General features: G+C 41.1%; 1 protein-coding gene and 1 long non-coding RNA gene across 2 annotated transcripts in view; one reads left to right on the forward strand and one right to left on the reverse strand.

The window, feature by feature from the left end:
• kcnk10a (potassium channel, subfamily K, member 10a) overlaps positions 1-18866 on the forward strand; it is an 83522-nt gene extending 64656 nt beyond the window's left edge. The window contains exons 6-7 of the mRNA XM_026317955.2: positions 13220-13362; positions 18014-18866. Coding sequence (XP_026173740.1) covers positions 13220-13362; positions 18014-18679 — 809 coding nt within the window. The 3' untranslated portion in view covers positions 18680-18866. The remainder of the gene's footprint in view (positions 1-13219; positions 13363-18013) is intronic.
• On the reverse strand, positions 18240-23246 carry LOC113136859 (uncharacterized). The gene is made up of 4 exons (XR_003296303.2): positions 23072-23246; positions 20553-20632; positions 18712-18803; positions 18240-18491 (listed from the first exon to the last, which is right to left on the reverse strand). It is a non-coding gene; the product is annotated as an uncharacterized LOC113136859 (long non-coding RNA).
• Between the last annotated feature and the right edge of the window lie 366 nt (positions 23247-23612).

Here is a 23612-nt window from a genome sequence, read left to right on the forward strand (position 1 = left end):
TGTAAATAGTCGATACACACCAATTCTAGTGGCGAGTTTGATGTAATACTACCCATTGGAGCGCGAACATGAGTAACTGGCTTCTTAGACTTTATGCATGGACATTTCTTAGTGATATGGTCTTCGATCTCTCTGGCCATAAAAGGCCAATAGAATCTCTCTCTGGCGAGGTTAAGGACCCTTTCCGTGCCAACATGGGCCATTTCGTTATGGAGTTTTCTCAGGACAAGGTCTTTATACTTGGCAGGGAGCACCAACTGCTTCCTTTCATTAGCACGCCTGTATAGGAGACCATTCTCTAAGACTAGCTTTCCCCATTCATGGAATAGTCTTCTGGTGGCCCCACTAGCAGCTTTCCGTATCTCATCCATTAAAGGCATACCAGTCTCTTTCAACTTGATCATTTCACTGATGGCTTCATCTGCATGTTGTGCTTCCACAAGTTCATCGTGGCTGATTGCATTTAAGTGATCGAATGAGAGAGGTGGGTCAGCTTGGGAGGAGATGTTGAGAGCTGCCACCCAGGCTACATCTTTCTGTTTGGCTACTTTACTTCCATCCCATACTGCGCGAACCACATCTTCGTTACACTCTTTGGTACAAGACTCTGCATAAACCTCAATGTCTAACGGGAGACGCGACAGCGTGTCAGCGTCTATATTAGATTTCCCTGGTCTGTATTTTATGTCGAACCTGAAATCGGAGAGCTCCCCAACCCACCGATGGCCTACAGCATTTAGCTTTGCCGTGGTCATAACGTACGTCAGTGGATTGTTGTCTGTGTATATTGTGAAGTGAGGTGCATAATACAAGTAATCTCTAAACTTTTCACATACAGCCCACTTCAGGGCAAGGAACTCTAATTTCCCACTATGCAGATGGTAGTTTCTCTCAGCTGCAATTAAAGTCCTAGACCCATACCCAATAACTCTCAACTTGCCTTCCTGGTGTTGATAAAGGATCGCGCCCAGCCCCTGGTCTGAAGCATCAGTGTGTAATACGAAAGGTAAGTTGAAGTTAGGGTATGCTAACACAGGGGTACTAGCAAGGAGAGACACAAGTCGGTCTAGGGCTTTCTGATGTTCAGCGGCCCACTCTACAGGTGTTCTGGATGGTAGCTGTGGACCTTTGCTTTTACCCCGCGCTACAGCTGCCTGTCCTGGCTTGACTTGTAGTAGCTCATAAATGGGTTTTGCTATCCTTGAAAAGTCCTGAATGTAGGACCGGTAATAGCCCAGGAACCCGGTGAGCTTCCTCACATCTCCAACTGTCTGTGGTGTCCTGCTGGCTAACGACCGCACTGCATCCAGGTCTTTGGGATCGATCCTCACTCCCTGAGCTGACACAAGACGACCCACATATCTTACTTCCTGACGAAATAGCTCACATTTTTCAGGTCTCAACTTCACCCCATGCCTCTGAAGTGCTTGGAGTACTTTGCGGACCCCTTCCACATGCTCGTCAAAGGTTTTTGCATAGCAAAGTACGTCGTCAAGATACGGGAGACAGCAATCATCTCTCAAGGGACCTAACATCTCTTCCATACTCCGCTGGAAGGCCGCGGGGGCGTTAGAGAGGCCAAATGGGATACGAACCCATTCATACAGCCCCCAGGGGGTAATGAAAGCAGTGAGGTGCTGGGAGTCCTTGGCGATAAAACCCTGATGATAAGCCTTTCCTTGGTCGAGGATGCTGAACCAGGAATAGCCACCGAGGGTGTCAGTCAGGTCTTGTATCCTAGGTAAGGGATGTCGATCAGGGATGGTCTTATGATTCAAGAGACGATAATCTATACAGAGGCGGAGTGTACCATCTTTTTTTCAGACGCAGACCACTGGTGCAGAATAAGAGGACTTTGATTTGACAATCCAGCCTTTCATGAGCAGATCTTGTACATACTCTTTCACCTCTTTGAACAGTGGTTTGGGGACCGAGGAGTAGGCTCTCTGCACTGGAATCTCGTCTTTGAGGGTGACTGACATCTGTAAACTAGGAATACATCCAATATCATGACTGTCTCGTGCGAAAACAGCTAATTCATCCCACAGCATTTTCTTAACTTTCTCTTGTTCCTCATCACTAAGGTGTCTGAGGTCCACAGGAGGCTGCCACAAGGCTGGAGCAGTTTGAGCAGCTGGTGTTGTTGCGGCACTAACTACTACTGCTTTGGGCCTAGAACTCTCTAGTGGACTGGTCTCAATCACCCTAGCCACAGTCTGGACACTACCAAGAACTGTCTTCCTTGGTCTTCCTCAATCTCAAACTCTGTGAGATGGGCACTATTTTCATCAGGTTCAAACAAGAGAAGAGGGTCTGACTGATCTACAGCGGACGGGATCTGACACTTAACCCAGGCTACTTGTCCGGCTGGAACTGTAGTATCATAATTGCCAGTTCTTAACAGTCTCTGATACATGGAGGGTTTGTCAGTCTGAATGAAGTTAACCAACAGCTCAACTTTATCAGAAGGGACAGATATTGCATCAGAAAGGAGCGTGATGAGGGCTGGAACAAGTTCTGCTGGCCGATTCTGAATCACTTCCTCTAACACATTAAATCCAAGTAGTGGCTGTGCAAGCGGGATGCTACAAATGAGGAAAGGCACCATGATAGACTGGCTAAGAGCACCATTTCCACTGAAGCTGACTGCGATGAGGACCCAGCCATCAAAAGGGAGGATTTCTCCATTCACGGCGTGTACTTCCAGCTCTTCTCTCTCATCAAATATTTCACTGAGTGGCCTAATGGGTGCGTCTGGTAGATACTTCTGTTTCCAGCTTTTATCGATCATGCTCACCTGAGCTCCAGTGTCTAGTAAGGCGTTGACTGTCAAGCCATTCAGGTCACATTGCGCAAGGGCTTTGGCTCCTATAAACTTGGCTAGACGCCTACTTGTTTGGGTGGGTAGGGAAAGGGGGAATTGGGGATTGACATGCTCATTGTTTTCTTTCAGCCTCTGATTGACTAAACTTGTCTTTGTATGACTCTCAGAGCCCCGTACGTTACACTCGGCACTGTGGGACTGAACGGGAAGCCCGGTCACTGCTTGTCCCGTGGCAGGGACCGGCTCCAGTTTTCCTGGCGCTTGGGCTTTTTCAAACAGCCTACTGCTCTGTGGCCATCTCCACCACAGTAAAAACAATGAGTGCAACCTGGGCGATTCTGTTCGAGGCAATTAGCACAGCTATAGGATCTGGTTTTCTTTTGATCCACTTTGACTTGGCAATGATGGCAAGGTTCTGGGTTTTGAATCTGCTGTGGCCGTTGCAGCAGTTCAACTTTATTCATTAACTCCTCTACTTTCTCAGTTAACTGTTGGAGTGCATCAGCCTTTGGTTGTTTATCTGGAGCATCTCTCTTTGTGCTACTGCCTTGTACTGCTGCAACTTCAAGCTCTGTGCTATGCACGCTTACTTGTTTCTGCTTCACAACCGACCCTAAACGTCTCTGTCTCTCATTCTCAGCATTTGTTATCTTCATCATTTGTTTTAGGATTGTCTCGTCAGCTACTCTGCTATCTGCGAGAATTGGTTTAAGTTCTCGACGTATGTCATTATGCTTATGGCTGAGGCCCTGGTATATGGTGTGAAGGAAAATGCCTTGAACTGTGTTTGCATTGTACTTCATTTCTGTGTTAGCGTATTTTGAAGCAAACAGGATCTTTTGTTTGAGGCCCATTACACGGTACAAGAACTGTTGTGGAGTTTCACAGTCATTTTGTTTTGTGCACATAAGCTCTTGGAAAAGTTCTGTGTTGCTCCGCCCACCTAAATGGGATTGCAGAAAGCCTTTCAGCTCATCTATGGTCAAGTCATCCTTGTGCATTAGCATATCTTTAAAGTTTCCTGATTTGATGACTCTGAGAACACCTCGTAGTATTTCAGTCTCACTGAATCGTTCTTTAACACCTTCATCGATTTGCCTGCATATGTTATTGTAGCTTAAATCTGAGCTCTGATCACCGATCTGTCCACCTTGAATCTTGAACTCACGACGAAGCAGTGAAAGGTCTCGAAGGGGGACGACTCGGTCAGGTTTTCCGTGTGGATGTTGTTCAGGTGTGGGAGTGTCGTTAGATTGTAGTGTAGGTTGTACTGGTGTAGGCGTGAGTGTAGGTGATGATGTGGGATTGTTTATGTATTGTAGGACTTTGTTACTAAGCTCAGCATAGCTCGAAAGCATTCTCTGTATCTCTGTGTTAGTGTTCTGTGTGGTTTTGACATCAGTATGTGGGAGTGGAGGATTGGTGATTGGTGAAGGGGTAGCTACGCTAACAGTAGCTGTGTGGATAGTGTTAGTATTAGGACCACTGGCTGTCAAGTTATCAGTTGTCATGTTATCAGTAACTGTCTCTAGCTGGCCTACTGTCATATTCTCGCTCAGTACTGGGGTTGACATTACATTGTGCACATTGTCCTCTGCACCTGTTTTAGGTTGGGCATTGCGAATCTGAATGACATTATTCACAGTATCATTAAGCTCTAGCAACACTGCCATACCTGAATCCTCAGACTGCACTAAAGTGTCACTGTTCATAAAAGCTAGAATGTACTCAAAGCAATCCTCTTCCTCGCCAACCTGAAGCTTGGATGGATCCTTCTCTGGCACAGGATCAACACTCTGGGCTAATTGGAGAAGTTCATCGGCTGTCAGCATGAGTAGACTCTTCTTGATGCTCCACATCAAGCCTTTTCTCTCACTGTCTGCCATGACTGCTTTTCCCCTTTTCCCACAGTTGGTTGCTCGTCCAGGTAGAACTTTCACCCGTCGCTTCTGGTCTGGTTCCACGTGTGCAGCACAGTCGCAACCTCACAGGCACTTGGTCTGGTGGAAGCAGGCCCTGTACATCTGGGGTGATAGGTGGTTGAGGTAGGTTGTATCTTCGTGGTCAGGAGATGAGGGAAACACTAGCATCACAGATGTAGCACCCAATCTTCTGTTGATCCTGGTTGTGCTTGTAGCCTGCGCATTCGCTGCCGCTCCCCGTACGGGGAAAAATCTGTAACGGGTACCATGGCAACGGCACCGTGGTGAACAGATTGACTCCTGTAACACAGGAGAGAAACGAGGAGACAGCGTGTCAGGTTCGAGCTCTCTGCAGTGATGAGAATAATTCACAATTCACGCAGCTAACCCGTCACCCGACCCTGCCCCCTGTTGGCATGGAGCAAACACTACACAATTCACTTTGAAGGAAAATCACATTGAAATGCAAACCCTTGGGATACTTTGCTTCCAAAATAAAATACAATAACTTCTGTTCAAATAAAAAACAATAATTCTGAATATTCTTACACAAATACACAATACACCAATACAACACTTTTGTGGTCGTCACACCTGCATTATCATTCATTACATGGATAAAGCATCATTTAAACATGGGAGCATCTGTTAACTGCACAAACCACAGGGTCTTGTTCACAAGTGAGGGAGATTGACAGGCGAAGCAGAAAGATTCTTCATTTGAAAATGCATTGTGAAAAAAACATTTTCAGATTTTTTTAAACTACTTAGAATACTTAATTATTTCTGACAACACATACTCCAGTATTATAACTCAAGTAATATTTTGACTGAGCAACTTTTACTTGTATTGAAGTAATATTTGACCAGGGGGATCTATACTTTGACTCAAGTAATGAAGTGGAGTACTTTGCCAATACTGCATATAAACACTTTTTGTGTTGATAGGGGAGATGTTTTTGCACAGTTGTGTGTGCACCTTTGGGTAATGCAATACAAATAAGGGTAAATAACTTAACTTTTATTTTATTTTAACTTTTCCAGTGAGATGGCGAGTTGTTTAATCTGAAAAATGTGGTATTGATTGATTCAGACATATGTTACAAACAACTGAAAATGTGGTTTAAAGTAAATCAAAACAGAACTGTACAATAAATTCTTTGTTTAGAACAATCCTTCAAATTGTTTAATTGAAACAACTTAGGACAAGGGTTAACCAGCCAAAAATGCAAATCAAAATCATATTTAAGCATGGCACACCTAAACGGTACCTCTTCTCACTGTGTGGTTGCCAAGTATCACAAATACAGTCAGAAGCCTGCTTGTCATACACTGCTTACAGCTAATTGTGTGTTGCATGATGTTGCGTGATGTTGCTTCGTGTTTATTTAAATGTGCTGCTTTTGTTTTGTCTTATATTGTGTATGTCCTGTAAAATAAAAGCAAAGTTAATTTCCATCACAGTAACTCATAGAGATGAGGATGGCTTTCCAAAAATACAATGTAAAGGATTTTTATAAATTTACAGCAGAATTTCAACATTTTAACCTGTTATTTAGATATACAGCACTTTACTCTATACTTCACTCAAAATATACTCTGCTCATTGGCAGTTTTTTAATAGAACTATAATATTTTCCTAAAATGCAGCACTTTACCGCAAATCATCTTTTGCTATCTTAAGCAACAGTGTCACGCAGTATTTTTGGGAAGACCAGTTTACTGGAATATCTTACGGATCTGTTTTTTTCTTCATCCTACTTCATCGACACTGGTTGGTGAGTATACATTTTATTTTAATTCCTTGATTGCTGCAGTGATATTTCCAGTCTGTTTGCATTACAGAGTATCTGCATATTAGCAGCTAGATAGAATGTCCTAGATATTTTGTGGTTGATTTTTGGCATGTTTCTTAAATGTAGCAAATGCACCAAAAGATGATACTGCTACTCTATGCGTGATTGCGACATGATACTTTTCTGTTAATCAATTTTTTAGGCCCCTCAAACACTGAAATAGGCAACTGTCAGGTGAACTGGCTTCACAGTCTCAACTGCAGTTTATCATTTAATCAACCATAATAGTTTGGCTAGAAATGATGCTATACATACATGTATAGCATACATGTATAGTATACGTGTCAGATCTGTGGACAGACCCTCAACTGGTGTTCTTTTTCACCACTTAACACTGTTGTTTTCAAACATAGATTTTCAAACATAATTTTGACAGAGAAACATTGTAATTCTTCAGGTGAACCTCCATTTAACACTGGCCTTTCACACCTTCAATCTCCGATATCAAGAAAAACATGTACACATGAATCATTGAGGTTACGTTTTTTTCTCTTAATAGTTCGAACTTAATTCTTTTAAATGCTATTGCATACACAGTGTATACTTATTGCCTTGTGTTGTTAATGTGTGTGTTACACAATTTGATTTTTTCATTGTACCTAATGAAACATTATTTTTCAGGCGCTTAAAACCAAACCAACAAAAAGACAATAGTCAGTCCACGCTCCTGAGGAGACTTATGGACTTTAAGTGGGACTTCTTTAAAGAAGGTAAGTTCACTCACTTCCATTACTGACACCAAATTGTTTATATAGAAGGTAACTAGTAGCATAACTTCTCTCTCTCCTACTCAGTGTGCCATATTATATCATATAAAGCACATTTAAAAACAACCCAGGGTTGATCAAAGGGCTGTACAGATCATAAGAGTAAAAAAAAAAAAAATACAGACTATAATTGCTCACACAAATAAAAAGAAAAAACATGAGGTAATGAGTTAAGAACCCACAGTAAGAAAGTGTGTTTTGGGTTTTGATTAAAAGGAGGAGAATGAGGGTAGCATTCGAATTGATAGCATATTCCAAAGTTTGGGGCCTACTGACGCAAAGGCTCGGTCACCACATCTATGGATGGAGAGAAGTCCAAGGCTGTCTGACCTTAGTGATCTAGAGGGATTATGGTAATGTACAATGTCAGAAAGGTATGTTGGAGCAAGGCCATGCAAGACTTTAAAAACAAACACTAAAATTTTAAATGCTGTTCTTCAATTGGCTGGTACCCAATGCAGAGAGGTTAAGATAGGAGAGATGTGGTGCCAGCCAGCAACTAAGCTGCAGCATTTTGTACGTATTGGAGATGACTAATAGAGGACTGTGATGCACCATAGTAGTGAGTTACAGTAATCCAAGCGCGAAGTAATAACTTTGGATAACTTTTTCAAAGTTCTTTGAGGAAAGAATGGGTTTGATCTTTACAAGACGATGTAAGTGATAGAAGCAAGAATTGATTTGTTTATCAAAGTTGGTGCCAAAATGGATCCCTGCAGAACACTGGAGGAGAGATGTATAGCTGAGGAAGTATGTTTGCCAATGCACAGAGAGCATCCTATTTTTATTCACGTCAGAAGCAATGACACCTGAGTACACCAATCGGAGGTCACTAAAATTAATTTTGAGTCAGTGTGTAACTTAATTTTCTCTGGACCCTCCGTTCCGTTGCTGGCTGTCTAGGTGGTGTCCAGCAAACAATGTGGGCTTCAAAGGCAACTGGGCCTCTTTCTGGGGAAAACCCGGTCTGGTAGCAAGGGACGGCATCCATCCCACTTTGGATGGTGCAGCCCTCATCTCTAGAAATCTGGCCGAGTTTTATTAGCCAACCTAAAGTCTGACAGTTTCTCTCTCGATTCTCTTGGCGGTTTCTCCCGTTAAAGGAGTTTTTCCTCTCCACTGTTCACAAGGGCTAAGGGTTTGGTTGGGTTTCTGTTTTTTCTTTTGTAAAGTGCCATGAGATGATTATATTGTGACTTAGCATTATACAAATAAATTGAATTGAGTTGAATATGAATCTAATGCTTATAATTCTTCTTCTCAACTTCAGTCTGTACTTTGTTCACATTGCAATGTTCACAGTGTCTCTAACACACACACAAAACCTGTACAAGGCTACCAATGCTGGACTGTGAGAACTTGTTCTAATACAACAGTTGTCAGTGACTAACTCCCCTGCCATCATCCAATAAAGAAGGACTTCTGCATGGGTTGCTTTGGTATAACAGCTTGAACAAAATATTTTTATTTTTTGGGGTTTTTTGTACAATGTGATATGCTATGTAGATTCATATGATACAAGATATTGTCTGTGTGTTTTGTTGTAACAATGTAGCACCGTCTGTCTGTCTACTCCACAAAGCAAGGTTAACCACTATTTTCAGCACAAAGCAAAGTACTATACTAATGTAACATGCCATTGCTTCCATTGTTATATTAAAGTAAAATGTAAAATGCAACGAGAAGCTGTGGATATTTTTCTGTTATTTTTTGTAACTAAGGTCCCTTTGTTTACAGTGTGTAGTGTGTATAACCTGCTAATTGAATATCAATAAAATGTTTTATTAAAATTCATTCACCCATTATCTACACCCACTTATTCCTATCTAGGGTCACAGGATCTGCTGGAGCCTATCCCAGCTGTCTTTGATTTTGTTTATTTGGATTCCCCATCAGCTTTACCCTTCTGTTAAGTTAAAATTTCACCATACACAATATAAGATGATACAATAACATGTAAATCAGTACATTAATGTGTGATATTTAAAATAAAAAAAACATTAAAAATACAACAATGCCCATATAAAAAAATCTGTTCTGTATAAATACATATACGTTCTTTGCATTCAAAGCATAAAAACTCAGTAACTTTTAACTCAGTAAACTCAAACTCACAACATTTATCTTTCATATATTGGTGGTGGAGAGAGGGTGGCATTAATGTGAGCTGTCATCAGTCTACAGTGAAACTTTTTTCCTTAGATTTTGCACCTTACAAGTGAAAAATTCAAGTGATTTTCTATTCTTTGGCTTTGTAATGAAGATACCTTAAGATTCATTGACAGTAGGCTGTGTATATATGTTCCTTCCCATTCTCTCCAGAGTCTCAAATGCTTAAAAATATTATATTTAAATACTCTTGGCTTAATTACAGACAACTATCCAACCTTTCTAACATCAATCTGTCAGAATTTACTTGTCTTCTAGATCTTGGTGCTGCATGTGACACAACAATTTATTAGAGATTCTGGAATGTAATATGGATTAAAGGAATTGCATTCAATTGGTTTATTTTTGACAAGAACTAGCAAGAAAGACCATTTTCTCCTTTATTGCTTTGTCTTCATTTGCTCCCTGTAAAATCCTGAATAGAATTTGAATTCTTCCTCCTGTCATACAAATCCCTTCATGACTAACTTCTTCATATCTTAAAGACCTTACAGTACCATATCTTCCCAATAGAGCACAAATGAGCACCGTTAGTCTTTTCATGGTTCCAAGAGTGTTATGCGTAGAAAGAGCATTAGCATCGATATTTCTCTGCTATGACTTAGAGCTAGTAGCTATGTACTACCGGGTAGGCAGACTAGACGAACTGGCAACTGGTTGAGAGAGACCGAAGCTTTTATGGAAGGGTTGGACACTGGAACACCCCATCACTCCTGCCGCACCTGCAAACAATTGACAGACACACCAACACAGAAGGAGAGGGAACGAGACACACGAGGGAGAAAAAGGGAAAGGAGGCTGCATCTCCCCTCGTGGGAGGAGGCTGGTACTGCCGCCTCATGACCCCCCCCCCCCGACTGGTCGCCCCGGCACCCCTCGGCTTCTCAGGGTGGCACTGGTGGAAGTCCCGATCCAGGATGTTAGCGCGCGAGACCCAGGAATGTTCATCGACTGGCCAGTGTGATGACTTTGCCTGGGCACAAACGGGATATGCAGAGACAAAATTTCAGATGTCTGCAGCCAAGGCCGGCCACCCAAACTGCCGTCGAATGAGGTTCCGGGTCACACCAGGATGGCAGGCAATCCTGGACAAGTGGGCCCACTGCAGCACCTGCGGGTGCATAAGGAAAGGGACAAAAAGGGTGTTAATGAGACCCTACTGTTTTAGCTTCTTGAAAGCCTGTTCTGCTGGGGTTTTATCGTTCTTGGCCACAAAGAAGAAACCTGATCCTAATGGGGAGGAGGATGGGCGAATTATACCGGAGGCTAGCGAAGCTTTTATATAAGTCTCCATCAACTCCCTTTCCAGGCGTGACAGATTATATAACCTGCATGATGGTAATGATGCCCTGGGCCGGAGGTCAATGGAGCAGTCATAAGGTCGGTGGGGAGGAAGCGATACCGCTTCCTCTTTATCGAACACCGCGGCTAAGTCATGATAACACCTGGGCACTTGGCTGAGGTCAGGTGGGGCGCGAGGTGGCAATTTAACGGGCTGAGCGGGAGGTAAGGCTGACTGGAGGCAAGAGGCATGGCAGTAGGTACTCCATCCCACTGTCTTGCCCCTGGTCCAGTCAACCTGAGGATTATGAATGTGTAACCAGGGATGCCCCAAAACTAGGTGTGTGCCCGGGGTTAGAATGATCTTAAAGGTGACCTCCTCTCAATGGTTACCTGAGAGGAGGAGCATTACTGACTCTGTGGCATGGGTGACTCTGGCTAGTAACCTCCCGTCTAACGCCTCTGCCCTAACAGGGTGAACCAATGGCTTGAGGGAAATGTTCAGACGGCGGGCTAGCTCTATATCTAAAAAGTTATCAACGGCTCCGGAATCAATAAGAGCCGAGAGGGGAATTTCTTTGGAGGATTGAATTAAAACAGCTGGGAGTGGAGGAACGGGGCCTATCAGACATCTGGCTCACCAGTAACCCCAGACTTACTGGTGAGCCATGTCTTTTGGTTGTTTGGAGCGAGCGGGGAAGATGGGGCAGGCCGAGATGACATGTTCCGGGCTCGCACAGTGCTGGCAGCAGCCTTGATGTTGGATGGCCCAAACGCAGATCAGAACAGGTAAGTCACTTTTATTAACAACAATTAGTTGACAGTGATGAAAGTATAGAAGAGCCTGGGATTGAAACTCGATGTGGCATCCGACTTCGTGACCCAGGAGGTGAGTGCTGTGGACAGAGCATAATCCGTGAGACGGTTCAGTGGATCCCCAATGATGGAGAGTAGGCACTGACAGAGGAGTAGCAGGTGACGGAGGAGCAGGGTCGTAAGATTACCGGGATGTATGCCACCTGCGTTGAAAGAGCGTTAGCATTGATATTTCTCGCTAGTAGCTATGTACTACCGGGTAGGAAGACTAGACGAACTGGCAACTGGTTGAGAGAGACCGAAGCTTTTATGGAAGGGTTGGACATTGGAACACCCCATCACTCCTGCCGCACCTGCAAACAATTGACAGACACACCAACATGGAAGGAGAGGGAACGAGACACACGAGGGAGAAAAAGAGAAAGGAAGCCGCATCGCCCCTCATGGCAGAAGGCTGGTACTGCGGCCTCATGACAAAGAGTTTCCAAAAGTAGAATGGGAGTCAGAGCCTTTAACTATCAAACTCCTCTCCTGTGGAACCAGCTCCCAGTTTGGGTTATGGAGGCAGACACCCCTCTACTTTTAAAAGTTAGACTTAAAATGTTCCTTTTTCAAAGAGTTTATAGTTAAGGCTGGCTCAGGTGACCCTGACCAATCCCTTAGTTATGTTGCTGTAGGCTTAGACTGCCTGAGGACTTCATACCATACATTGAGTTCCTCACTCCCGCTTCTCTCTCTTTCTCCCCTCCTCTCCTCTTCTCTAAAATGTACACTTGTAACGATTCAAAATGTCACAATTTTTTTTTACCGCAATATGTTTGTTGTGCCCTGGCAGTAAAATCCAACATGGTCCTTTCTGCTAAGAGGTGTTGCAAACCTATTTGCCTGTTTCTGGATACGCAAATAAACAGGTACTGCTGCAGATAAATAACCTGGGTTTTAGCAAAGATCTGTTAAACATAACACTAAATGTTTTAAACTAGTAAACATATCTTTGTGAACACACATTTTCAAATTTGATATCACCTAGATGCGGTCACAACAATCATTACGACTCTAATTAGTTGAGTGTTGATAACATTACGATCGTATTTTTTCTTGTTGAAAAAACTGACATCAAAATCTGGCAATGCTGACCTTTTAAGGAATGAAAAGCCAAAGAGTCCAAACCTGAAATAAACTCTGTTGCACTGTAGCGTTGTATAATAGAGTTGTATAGAATACAATGTTGTATAATATAATAGAGGCGATATGCTCAACTGCCACGCGACAACTCACTAGTTCACTAGTGTCACTAGAGCAAAGCAGCACAGGTAAGATAATAGGAATCAACCATCTGTTAGAGTCTGAGATGTGAATGTAGGATCAACTGGCATCATCATACCGCCATCATTCCTCTCAGATGGCAATGCATTTAATTTAATTTATCCAGCACCTCAACTCTTGGCCTTGCTTGTACTGTTTTAGCAATCAATAAACTTAGTAAGGTACAAAAATGTGTGGCACTGTCTTTAAAGATGATTGCCTATGACTACACAGTCAAGCAAAGTATAGTACTTCCTAATTTTCTTCTTCTTTAATCAGGGGGTGACCGGAGGATTGATTACCGGAAGTGGTACAGACCACTAGTGTGGTTCTGGATCCTGGGTGGTCTAGCCTACTTTGCGGCCGTGCTGAACATGATTGGTGACTGGCTGAGGGTGCTGTCCAAAAAGACAAAAGAAGAGGTATGCTTTCATGACATATCTTGATATTTCAATATACAGTGGGTACGGAAAGTATTCAGACCCCTTTAAATTTTTCACTCTTTTTGTCATTGCAGCCATTTGCCAAAATCAAAAAAGTTCATTTTATTTCTCATTAATGTACACTCAGCACCCCATCTTGACAGAAAAAAACAGAAATGTAGAAATTTTTGCAAATTTATTAAAAAAGAAAAACTGAAATATCACATGGTCATAAGTATTCAGACAAGTTTTTCACACCTGGATTTGGGGATCCTCTGCCATTCTTCCTTGCAGATCCTCTCCAGTTCTGTCAGGTTGGATGGTGAATGTTGGTGGACAGCCATTTTCAGGTCTCTCCAGAGATGCTCAATAGGGTTTAGGTCAGGGCTCTGGCTGGGCCAGTCAAGAACGGTCACAGAGTTGTTCCAAAGCCACTCTTTTGTTATTTTAGCTGTGTGCTTAGGGTCATTGTCCTGTTGAAAGGTGAACCTTCGGCACAGTCTGAGGTCCTGAGCACTCTGGAAGAGGTTTTCTTCCAGGATATCTCTGTACTTGGCCGCATTCATCTTTCCTTCAATTGCAACCAGTCGTCCTGTCCCTGCAGCTGAAACCCCCCCCCCACAACATGATGCTCCCACCACCATGTTTCACTGTAGGGATTGTATTGGGCAGGTGATGAGCAGTGCCTGGTTTTCTCCACACATACCGCTTAGAATTAACGCCAAAAAGTTCAATCTTGGTCTCATCAGACCAGAGAATCTTATTTCTCATAGTCTGGGAGTCCTTCATGTGTTTTTTGGCAAACTCTATGCAGGCTTTCATGTGTCTTGCACTGAGGAGAGGCTTCCGTCGGGCCACTCTGCCATAAAGCCCCGACTTGTGGAGGGCTGCAGTGATAGTTGTCTTTGTGGAACTTTCTCCCATCTCCCTACTGCATCTCTGGAGCTCAGCCACAGTGATCTTTGGGTTCTTCTTTACCTCTCTCACCAAGGCTCTTCTCCCACGATTGCTCAGTTTGGCTGGACGGCCAGGTCTAGGAAGAGTTCTGGTCGTCCCACACTTTTTCGATTTCAGGATTATGGAGGCCACTGTGCTCTAGGAACCTTGAGTGCTGCAGAAATTCTTTTGTATCCTTGGCCAGATCTGTGCCTTGCCACAATTCTGTCTCTGAGCTCCCTGGGCAGATCCTTCGACCTCATGATTCTCATTTGCTCTGACATGCACTGTGAGCTGTAAGGTCTTATGTAGACAGGTGTGTGCCTTTCCTAATCAAGTCCAATCAGTTTAATTAAACATAGCTGGACTCCAATGAAGGAGCAGAACCATCTCAAAGAGGATCAGAAGAAATGGACAGCATGTGAGTTAAAAATGAGTGTCACTGCAAAGGGTCTGAATACTTATGACCATGTGATATTTCAGTTTTTCTTTTTTAATAAATTTGCAAAAATTTCTACATTTCTGTTTTTTTCTGTCAAGATGGGGTGCTGAGTGTACATTAATGAGAAATAAAATGAACTTTTTTGATTTTGGCAAATGGCTGCAATGACATAAAGAGTGAAAAATTTAAAGGGGTCTGAATACTTTCCGTACCCACTGTATCTTTGTGATTAAACCTCCTGTTATATTTGTTTCTCAGGAACAGCAGGAGATGTTTAATTATCCAGAAGTGTCAGAAACCAAAAAATAAACATTGTTTATATCTCATTATTATTATTGTTGTTGTTGTTGTTGTTGTTATCATCATCATTATTATTATTACCATCACTAACCATTCCACTCAATATTTAGTGCAATATTTAGTGGTATTCTTTAACTCTCACAGATCATGGCTCAATGAGGATAATTCACTCATTTTTTTATAAAAAATGAATGCTAAAACTTTTTTAAATGTACACTGGAAAGACCTACTTATAAAATACAATTGTTTTACTTGACATTGACTTTTTAAAATTTTTATTTGACAATGTAAAAATTTTTCTTTTGATGGGGTGATGAAACTTTGTCTGTTCAGGGTCAAATTGACCTGTTGACTTAAAATCATGAGTCACGAGGGTTTGTATTGGAAGTAAACTTCATTTAAGCCCAGAAATGAGCAAAATACCAAAACAACAAAATAAAAGAATAGAAATATATATGTGTGTCTGTGAGTCTCCACATGTGATATCTGTGACATGTCATCACATTGTGATGAAAAACACTACAATGTCTAGAACCTGAAATACAGAAAAATGAAATGGTGGAAATTGACAAGGTGCTTGTCTGTGCATCTACAAAGCACATGAGGAACATGTCATCACAGCGTGCTTTGTGCAAATGAATTTTTCACATTTCACACAGGTCATGCTTGACAACATCAGATGGCTTGCAGACCTGGCACCTCTTTCTCTTCCTTTTCTCGTCCTTTTTCTCTCCCAGAAGCTTGGTTACCAGTAGCTAAGCAGGGAGTTCAGCCCTTTTCTTTCGTACCATTCCGACCATTGTGAGCTTTCTCTTTAGAAGCTCTTGACCCAAGTTGTAGCTTGTGAAAAAATTGTCGCAGGTTATGTTGTGCCCTCTGAGACCATGTGCCATGTCAAGCATGACCTTCATACCCTGATTCTTCTTTGGGGTTCCTCCAACTGGCTTTCCAGTGGAAACCTTCAATGCATAGCTGGTGTTTGCATCCGATGCTGCCCAGATGTTGTATTTAGCTGGTTTGGAAGGCGTGTGTTGCCTAAACTGACAGCAACCTGTGAATGCCACTAGTCCTTCATCCACTGTGACATTAGGGCCTGGGTTATAGAGTAGTGGAAGTTGCTCTACCCACTGTCCTAATAGCTGCCAGCTTGTCTGTCTCCTGTCTGACAGCCTTTGTCTCTCGATTATCAATTCAGATAACTCTGGAGAATATATGAAAAGTCGCCATGAACACTGTGGCACATAATATAGCCCTGCTCAATGTGTGTGTGTGTGTGTGAAATACAGTGGTGTGAAAAAGTGTTGGCCCCCTTTCAGATTTCTTATTTTTTTGCAGTTTAATGTTTCAGATTATCAAACAAATTTAAATATTAGTCAAAGATAACACAAGTAAACACATCATGCAGTTTTTAAATGAAAGTTTTTATTATTAAGGGAAAACAAAATCCAAAACTACATGGCCCTGTGTGAAAAAGTCTTTGCCCACTAAACCTAGTAACTGGTTGGGCCACCCTTAGCAGCAACAACTGCAATCAAGTGTTTGCCATAACTTGCAATGAGCCTGTTACAGAGCTGTGGAGGAAGTTTGGCCCTTTGCAGAATTGTTGTAATTCAGCCACATTGGAGGGTTTTTGAGCATGAACCACCTTTTTAAGGTCATGCCACAGCATCTCAATCGGATTCAGGTCAGGACTTTGACCAGGCAACTCCAAAGTCTTCATTTTGTTTTTCTTCAGCCATTCAGAGATGGACTTGCTGGTGTGTTTTGGATCATTGTCCTGCAGCAGAACCCAAGTTCGCTTCAGTTTGAGGTCACGAACAGATGGCCGGACATTCTCCTTCAGGACTTTTTGGTAGACAGCAGAATTCATGGTTCCATTTATCACAGCAAGTCTTCCAGGTCCTGAAGCAGCAAAACAGCCCCAGACCATCACACCACCATATTTTACTGTTGCCAACACTTTTTCCCACCACTGTCAGTTGCAAAGAAACAAATTGTTTTTGACACTTCTGACCCATTTTAGCTTCTACTTTGTGAAATAAACCATTTTCATTTTATATGTTGATTACACTAATTAGGCCAAGCAGAAGTGTCATACCGAAAAAATTATTTTAAGTATTTTTTTAAAAACATTTTTTTAACTTTAAAATGGGTCAGTGGACCCACAACATAACATTAGGGTTAACAAAGATATGTTGAAAATATATCATGACCATGCAAGCACAGGCTTATCTTCATCATTTACCAAATCGGTCCACAACCCAAAATCTAGTACTTTGTCCAATATTATTCATTATTTTGTCTATCTCTCTTAATAATTATTGTTATTGTATGAGTTATTTTCCATCATTCCAAATACAATGTGGTTTGATTTTATTAGTTGCAAATGCTTTCTGTTTTTATAGTTAAATTTACCTTTTTAGCATACATTGTCATCTAATAAAAAATACTTGGAGGCAAATCTCAGGTCAAAGGATGGCAAATTTAATAGGCAAGGCAACGGGCCAAGCAACAGAGGCACAACAGAGCATACGTTCTGCAGAATGGGTCAATACCAATTAACCACAAGCACAGAAAATGATCAGCTTTTGTATCAGTTGAATAGCATTAATTTACACATCAGTCACTTCCATGTAAATCATGCCGGCAGGATGGCATACATAATATAATTATCTCCCTGACTTTCCATCTGCTTCCTTGTGACTACAAAGTCGTGTTAAAAGTCTTTGTTGAATTAACATAGGACACAAAAGGGAGGTAGCAGACATTTGTCTGTCAAGGTATACATTTCCCTCACAATATCTATGGCACATTTTTGAAAACTGAGAATGCTTTGTCTCCAATAAAAATGCTGTTGATTGATAAGGTTAATAAAATGTGCATCACTTAGAGCCCAATTCTTTATCTTGAGAAGAATTGTTTCCAACAATAAATACATATCATTGTAGTGATTTGTAATTGTCTTTGACAAAGGTTGGAGAGATCAAGGCTCATGCAGCGGAGTGGAAAGCAAATGTGCGAGCAGAGTTCCGGGAGACACGACGACGTATGAGTGTGGAGGTCCATGACAAGCTGCAACGAGCTGCCACTATCCGAAGTATGGAAAGAAGACAGCTGGGCCTGGACCAGCGAGCTGTGTCACTGGACATGCTTTCCCCAGAACGCCGAGCCATCTTCAACAGCCTGGACACCAACAGCTGTAAAACCTCTTCCCAGGAGAGTATCGACACCAAACTAAACAACCTACGACTGCGAGGGGCCGAGCAGTGTGATCGGCGGGCCAACCATCAGACTACATCTGAGGACAATATTTTCAACCGCCTGGGTTCGGTCACTAAGCTGGCCAAGCGCAACAGGAATCGGGAATTGAAGAAAAACATTCCTGATGAGGCTCGCCGGCCTCACAGCGAGGCCTATGGTTACAGCAGTCCCACTTTTGACTGTAGCATACCTGTTGCAGATGAAGGACAAAGGAAGGATGAAGAGGATGAGAATGAAGACAAGGAGTGCAATACTAGCTTGTCTGATTTTCCACTGTTTGTGGAAGCTTGTAAATCCCAAAATGGCGTTATTCCAGAGCAGGCAAGCGAGAATGAGTGTAATAAAACAAAAGAGCTGCATATTCAGATGGGGCCATAGACAGTTTTCCTACAAAAGAAGGTTTTAAATACCTGTTTAGTGCCTTAGGTTTCCCTTATTCCTTGTGTGCTTTAGGAGGGATAACAACAGTCCCATGTTCCACATATACACTGTGCCCTAAGATCTGAAAGATACACAATGTTATATAAATGCAAGACCTGGTTGGATTTTTCCAACCATGTCATGTCAAATGATGGTCATATTAAAAACAACGTAGGTTATGGTTGTGAAGTTTTGGCCATTATCTTTGTGTAACACTGTACTCAACTGAAGTATTTCCAGAGATCCCATGTTTGATGTTGTACATTAACACTTCTCAGGTTAGCAGTCACCTTATACATCAACCCAGCAACAATTGACAGAGCAACAATGCGGCTATTATGACTATTCAGGTTAGCATTGAATGTGAGTGTACATTAACCAGCAACAATGAGTACAACAATAAACACAACTGCACAACTGTAAGAAGACACTGTTTGCTTGATTCACAAAATCATTGATTCACATGTATATCCATTTATAGATCTGTCTGTTCAAAATATACTTTTTTATTTAACAAACAATACACTGTTACAGTAAATCTAATCTAATCTCAACCCCAACATTTTGTAGGCCTCATAATAGCAACTTCCATACTTCTGTCCTTAATTATTGTTTATTGTTGTTTGAGCGGAGAGTCAGATTTCCACTGTGGTAAGATACTGAAAAAGATTTAAACCACATTGAAAAAAAAAACATTCCCCCAATACGTTTGAAACTATAGAGCCACACAGGTCTGGAATCTTTCCATGCTACATAGTCATAAGCGTATGTAATAGCACATTTAAGCAAATGTACAGTGTGCTCTTGCAGCATTTCAAATTTGTGAGTACAGTGTTATTACCAATAGAAATGATAGCCAAAACATTTCACATTTGCAAATAACACTGCAATTACCCTTAAATAGAGAAAGGGAGGTTATCACAGCCAAAATGCATTAGCTTGTAAACTCTTGGGCTAGGGATGCAATGATTATTTATTTTGTTAGTACAATGAGTCTGAATTATGAATTATGCAACACAGATGGGAAGATATCATCTTAAATGTTCACTGTCTGAAATTCCATAGACAAATATAAATTTGTTTACATTGCCCTGAAAGCTCTGCAACTCACCACTACAGCATTGACTGTGACATTTAATTCCCAACTTGGCAGGCAATTTAATTTTATCTTAGTTATGTTATGTATTACCTTGCAAAGCTTAGCAGTAACTTTTTTACAGCTAGTTTTGACAGATGTCAAAAGATGATGATGACAGTCATCTCCAATGATGCTGTGGTCATTCTTAATGTACCCAAAATACAACTGACTACATGTGTTTCTTTGATGGAATAAAGCATCCATGTTTGGCCCCTCTAGGTGGTAGCCTCGCTTTCTCCGGTAAGCACAGCACTTTAAGTTGTTGCATGCAGGTGCAACTTTTTTGTTTTTGTGCACGCTGCAACAGTTGTGTTTTTTGCAACAGAAACATTCAGTGTAGCCGAGCCTTTACCGTGATGTTTTAAAGCAGGGTTAATGTCAGACAGGAAAAGTCAGATTCGCACTGGTGTGAGACTGTGTGAAATAAATGCAGAATTTTAAAAAAAAATCAAAAATGCAGACATTTTCTCATTGAATGTTGTAGTATCAACTGGCATTGCTGTAGCTATAAGTATAGCTTTATAGCTACTACCACTATAAAGTATCAGGTACAGTGGATACCAGAGAGCTGATTTGTAATTCAGTACTTTAAATGAAGGCTGACGTGCCCATCGAGCTTCAACTCACTGCTGTGATGCTACATGTTGCTCAACTCACAGTATATGTGATAAAAATGGTGAAGAAAGTACTCACCCACAAAAGCTGCTGTAGAATTGTGTAATAGTAATACATCTTGTAACACTTCCACTGGTGTTTCTTGTCATGCTGTTTTTCTTGTTTCATGTGAATGAAAATGTCAGAGAACATGCCATTGTCAGTGCATGGCGCCCAAGCTAAGCTTTTATCTCAGCACAATTTCCAGAACTGCTACTTAGATCATGACTTCATTGAGAACAATCTCAGGGCTTGTCCAAATTTATGTTGTTGACATTCTTTGACAAGTGTGGCATTTTTACACTGTGAGAAATGAGGGGACACCTATGGTATATGAAAATGAATGGCAACTGTAATCCAAATATAGGATGGGTGTGTTTGAAAGTAAAAAGTACAAAGTACAACTTTGAGAGGGCACTGTGTACATTTCATTGTTCTGGACTCAAACCTAACCATAGGTTACATCAAAGTCTATAGAATTAAGACACATAATGTGTCAACTGCAGCTCTCAGCCATGGTAGTCGCACATTTTCAGGCTTGCCCTGTGCTATTAAGCATATTTATGCAATACGCATACAAATTGTGAACTGTGCCGCTGACTGTATTACAATAATTATAATGCTCATATTGTTTTTTCATACACATCTGCGAGTTTCATGTCACCATACTCTGTAAATGCACTGCCCATCTTATTCTACTGTTCACATTATTAAGTGAAGCTGTAGACCACTGTATAGAATAGACTTTTAAAAAATGCTTTTCTGAACTACAAAAATATCAAATGAAAAACATGAACCAAAAAAGGCATGCCATATTGCAAAACTATACTATAATTATAAGATGGTGGAATGTATACCAGCGAATGCTTTAAAAGGATGTTGATTGCCTTGGCATTCTTAACTACATGTGCACACAAAACCAACACGTTCTCTTACTTTGATGTTGCGAGCAGAATTTCATGCAAATGTTACATTAACAAATTAATAATAAATCAAAGTGGATGAAGAGGTATTTCTGTGTGTTACGTTCAAATATGCATTTTGATAGAATATCATCTTGTTAGAAGATATGCAAAATTGGACACTTTTAAAATGTGTTAAGTTCAAAATTAAATTAAAATTCAGATTGCGTGATTGAAGAATATCCTTCTAGCTGACTGGTTACAGCTCATTTGTAATAGTGGTGATTTAAGTCCGACAGTACCACCTGTTCAGAGAACTGTCCTGGTTATATATTTTAAAAATGGTGAATGGTGGGTTTCCAAAAAGGACATGGAATTTGACACCTGCCGTAGAGAATTTTCGAGCCAAGTGCAGCCGTTGAACATCTCACAAACACTGATCTTCTTTTTCCAATGTTATCAAGTTCTAAAGCACTTTTCATTATGTCATTTTGAGATCAATCATCCTGCCCTTACAATCTGTTTTGTTTATTACAGCTTCTTAAACTGGATGACATGGCAAACAGGAAAAAGCCATGGGGCTGGATCTTTGGTTTTACCAGCACATCAGATTTTCAGAAGCTAAAATTATTAAAAACTACTAATTACTAAACTGCCTAATTGTAAATTACCCAATGATTGAATAAAACAAGACCTAGTGTCTGCAGTATCAAGCATTGGTATAACCCATGAAATATTAAAGCCTTTTTATTGTGCTCAGGATGCAAATTACCTTTTTGTGGGATCAATAAAGAATTATCTTATTATTATTCTTTTTCTCCCCCCTCTCCATTTTTGATGTTTGTCTGCAATATTGATGAAAATTGAAAATAGGCCTATCATTAAAAAGAGAATGTAAAGAAATAAAACATCTAGAACTAGCACCCTTTTCCATCCTCTTCCAACTTTGTAATTCTTTTATATAGCTGCTGTTGTGATACGATACTACATTTGTGGATAGAGGGATAAAACACAAACCTTTACAAATATCCTCCATATTAAACACAGTGCTGTAAATTAGTGTTAAGTAATCTCGTAAAACACTACAGGCTCACTACAGGATTTTCCCGTAGTGAGCCTGGCATTAGGGAGCATCAGGCCGGCCAATGCGAAGGAAGCTCATTTCAACTGCTTGTATCTGAGATCTTGTCATTCCGGTCATTACCGGATGAGGGTAGTAACGTAGACTGACTGGTAAACCGAGAGCTCTGCTTTTCAGCTCAGCTTCTTCTTTATCACAACACACGGGTAGGTACATTGACTGCCTTGCTGCTGCCGCTGTACTGACCCGTATTTCAATCTCACATTGACGTCCTTATCTCACTCGTGAACAAGACCCTGAGATACTTAAACTCCTCCACCTGAGGCAGGATCTCTCTCCTGACGCCTCAGGGAGAGAACTAGGTCAAAGTTAAGTCTAAAAGTAGCAAAGAAAATTAGTAAATGATTAAACAGCAAACTAGTACCAGGATGTGCTGCTATAGAAAATCTAATATAAATAAATAAAAAAAGCACCAATTAATTTTACATCACTTTTCAGCAGAAGTCACAGTTTCAGTGAAATCAAACAACCTTTTTATTAAACATTGCTGTAGCAAGTCTATGTGAAGTACCTACCTTTATTAGACAGTTCACATTAGAAAAACTACACACATCTAAACATTAAACTGAAATGAAACCAGGGCAAAATAAGCTCTAACCCAGGACTTATGTTACCAATATTAAACCAGGAATAAATCATTATCGCCACGCACAACACATTTGTCTTAGCTGACCGCGATGTAACCGGTATGGCAACTCCAGCGGGACAAACCTTCTTCTTCTTCTTGGTGGGTTACAACCAGCGTTCAAAGGTGCATAGTGCCACCTACTGTACCGGCATGTGTATTTAGGGTGTTTAAATGGGACAAACCACAGGCGAACAAGAAACTTAATGAACACGGTCAATTGTCTTTCAGTTTTAAGACAATTTCTCTGCAAAAGTAACGAGTAACGAGAGACTTTATAGAAATATACTGGAATAAAAGTAGTAAGTTTCCCCCAAAATACTATTCAAGAAAAGTAGAAATTCTCAAAAACTGTACTTAAGTACAGTAGTCAAGTATATTTACTTTGTTACTGTCCACATCTGATAATGTATTGAGGTGTCTAACGGGAC

The sequence above is a fragment of the Mastacembelus armatus genome, chromosome 24 (assembly GCF_900324485.2).
Source record: "Mastacembelus armatus chromosome 24, fMasArm1.2, whole genome shotgun sequence".
Taxonomy (NCBI): Eukaryota; Metazoa; Chordata; class Actinopteri; order Synbranchiformes; family Mastacembelidae; genus Mastacembelus; species Mastacembelus armatus.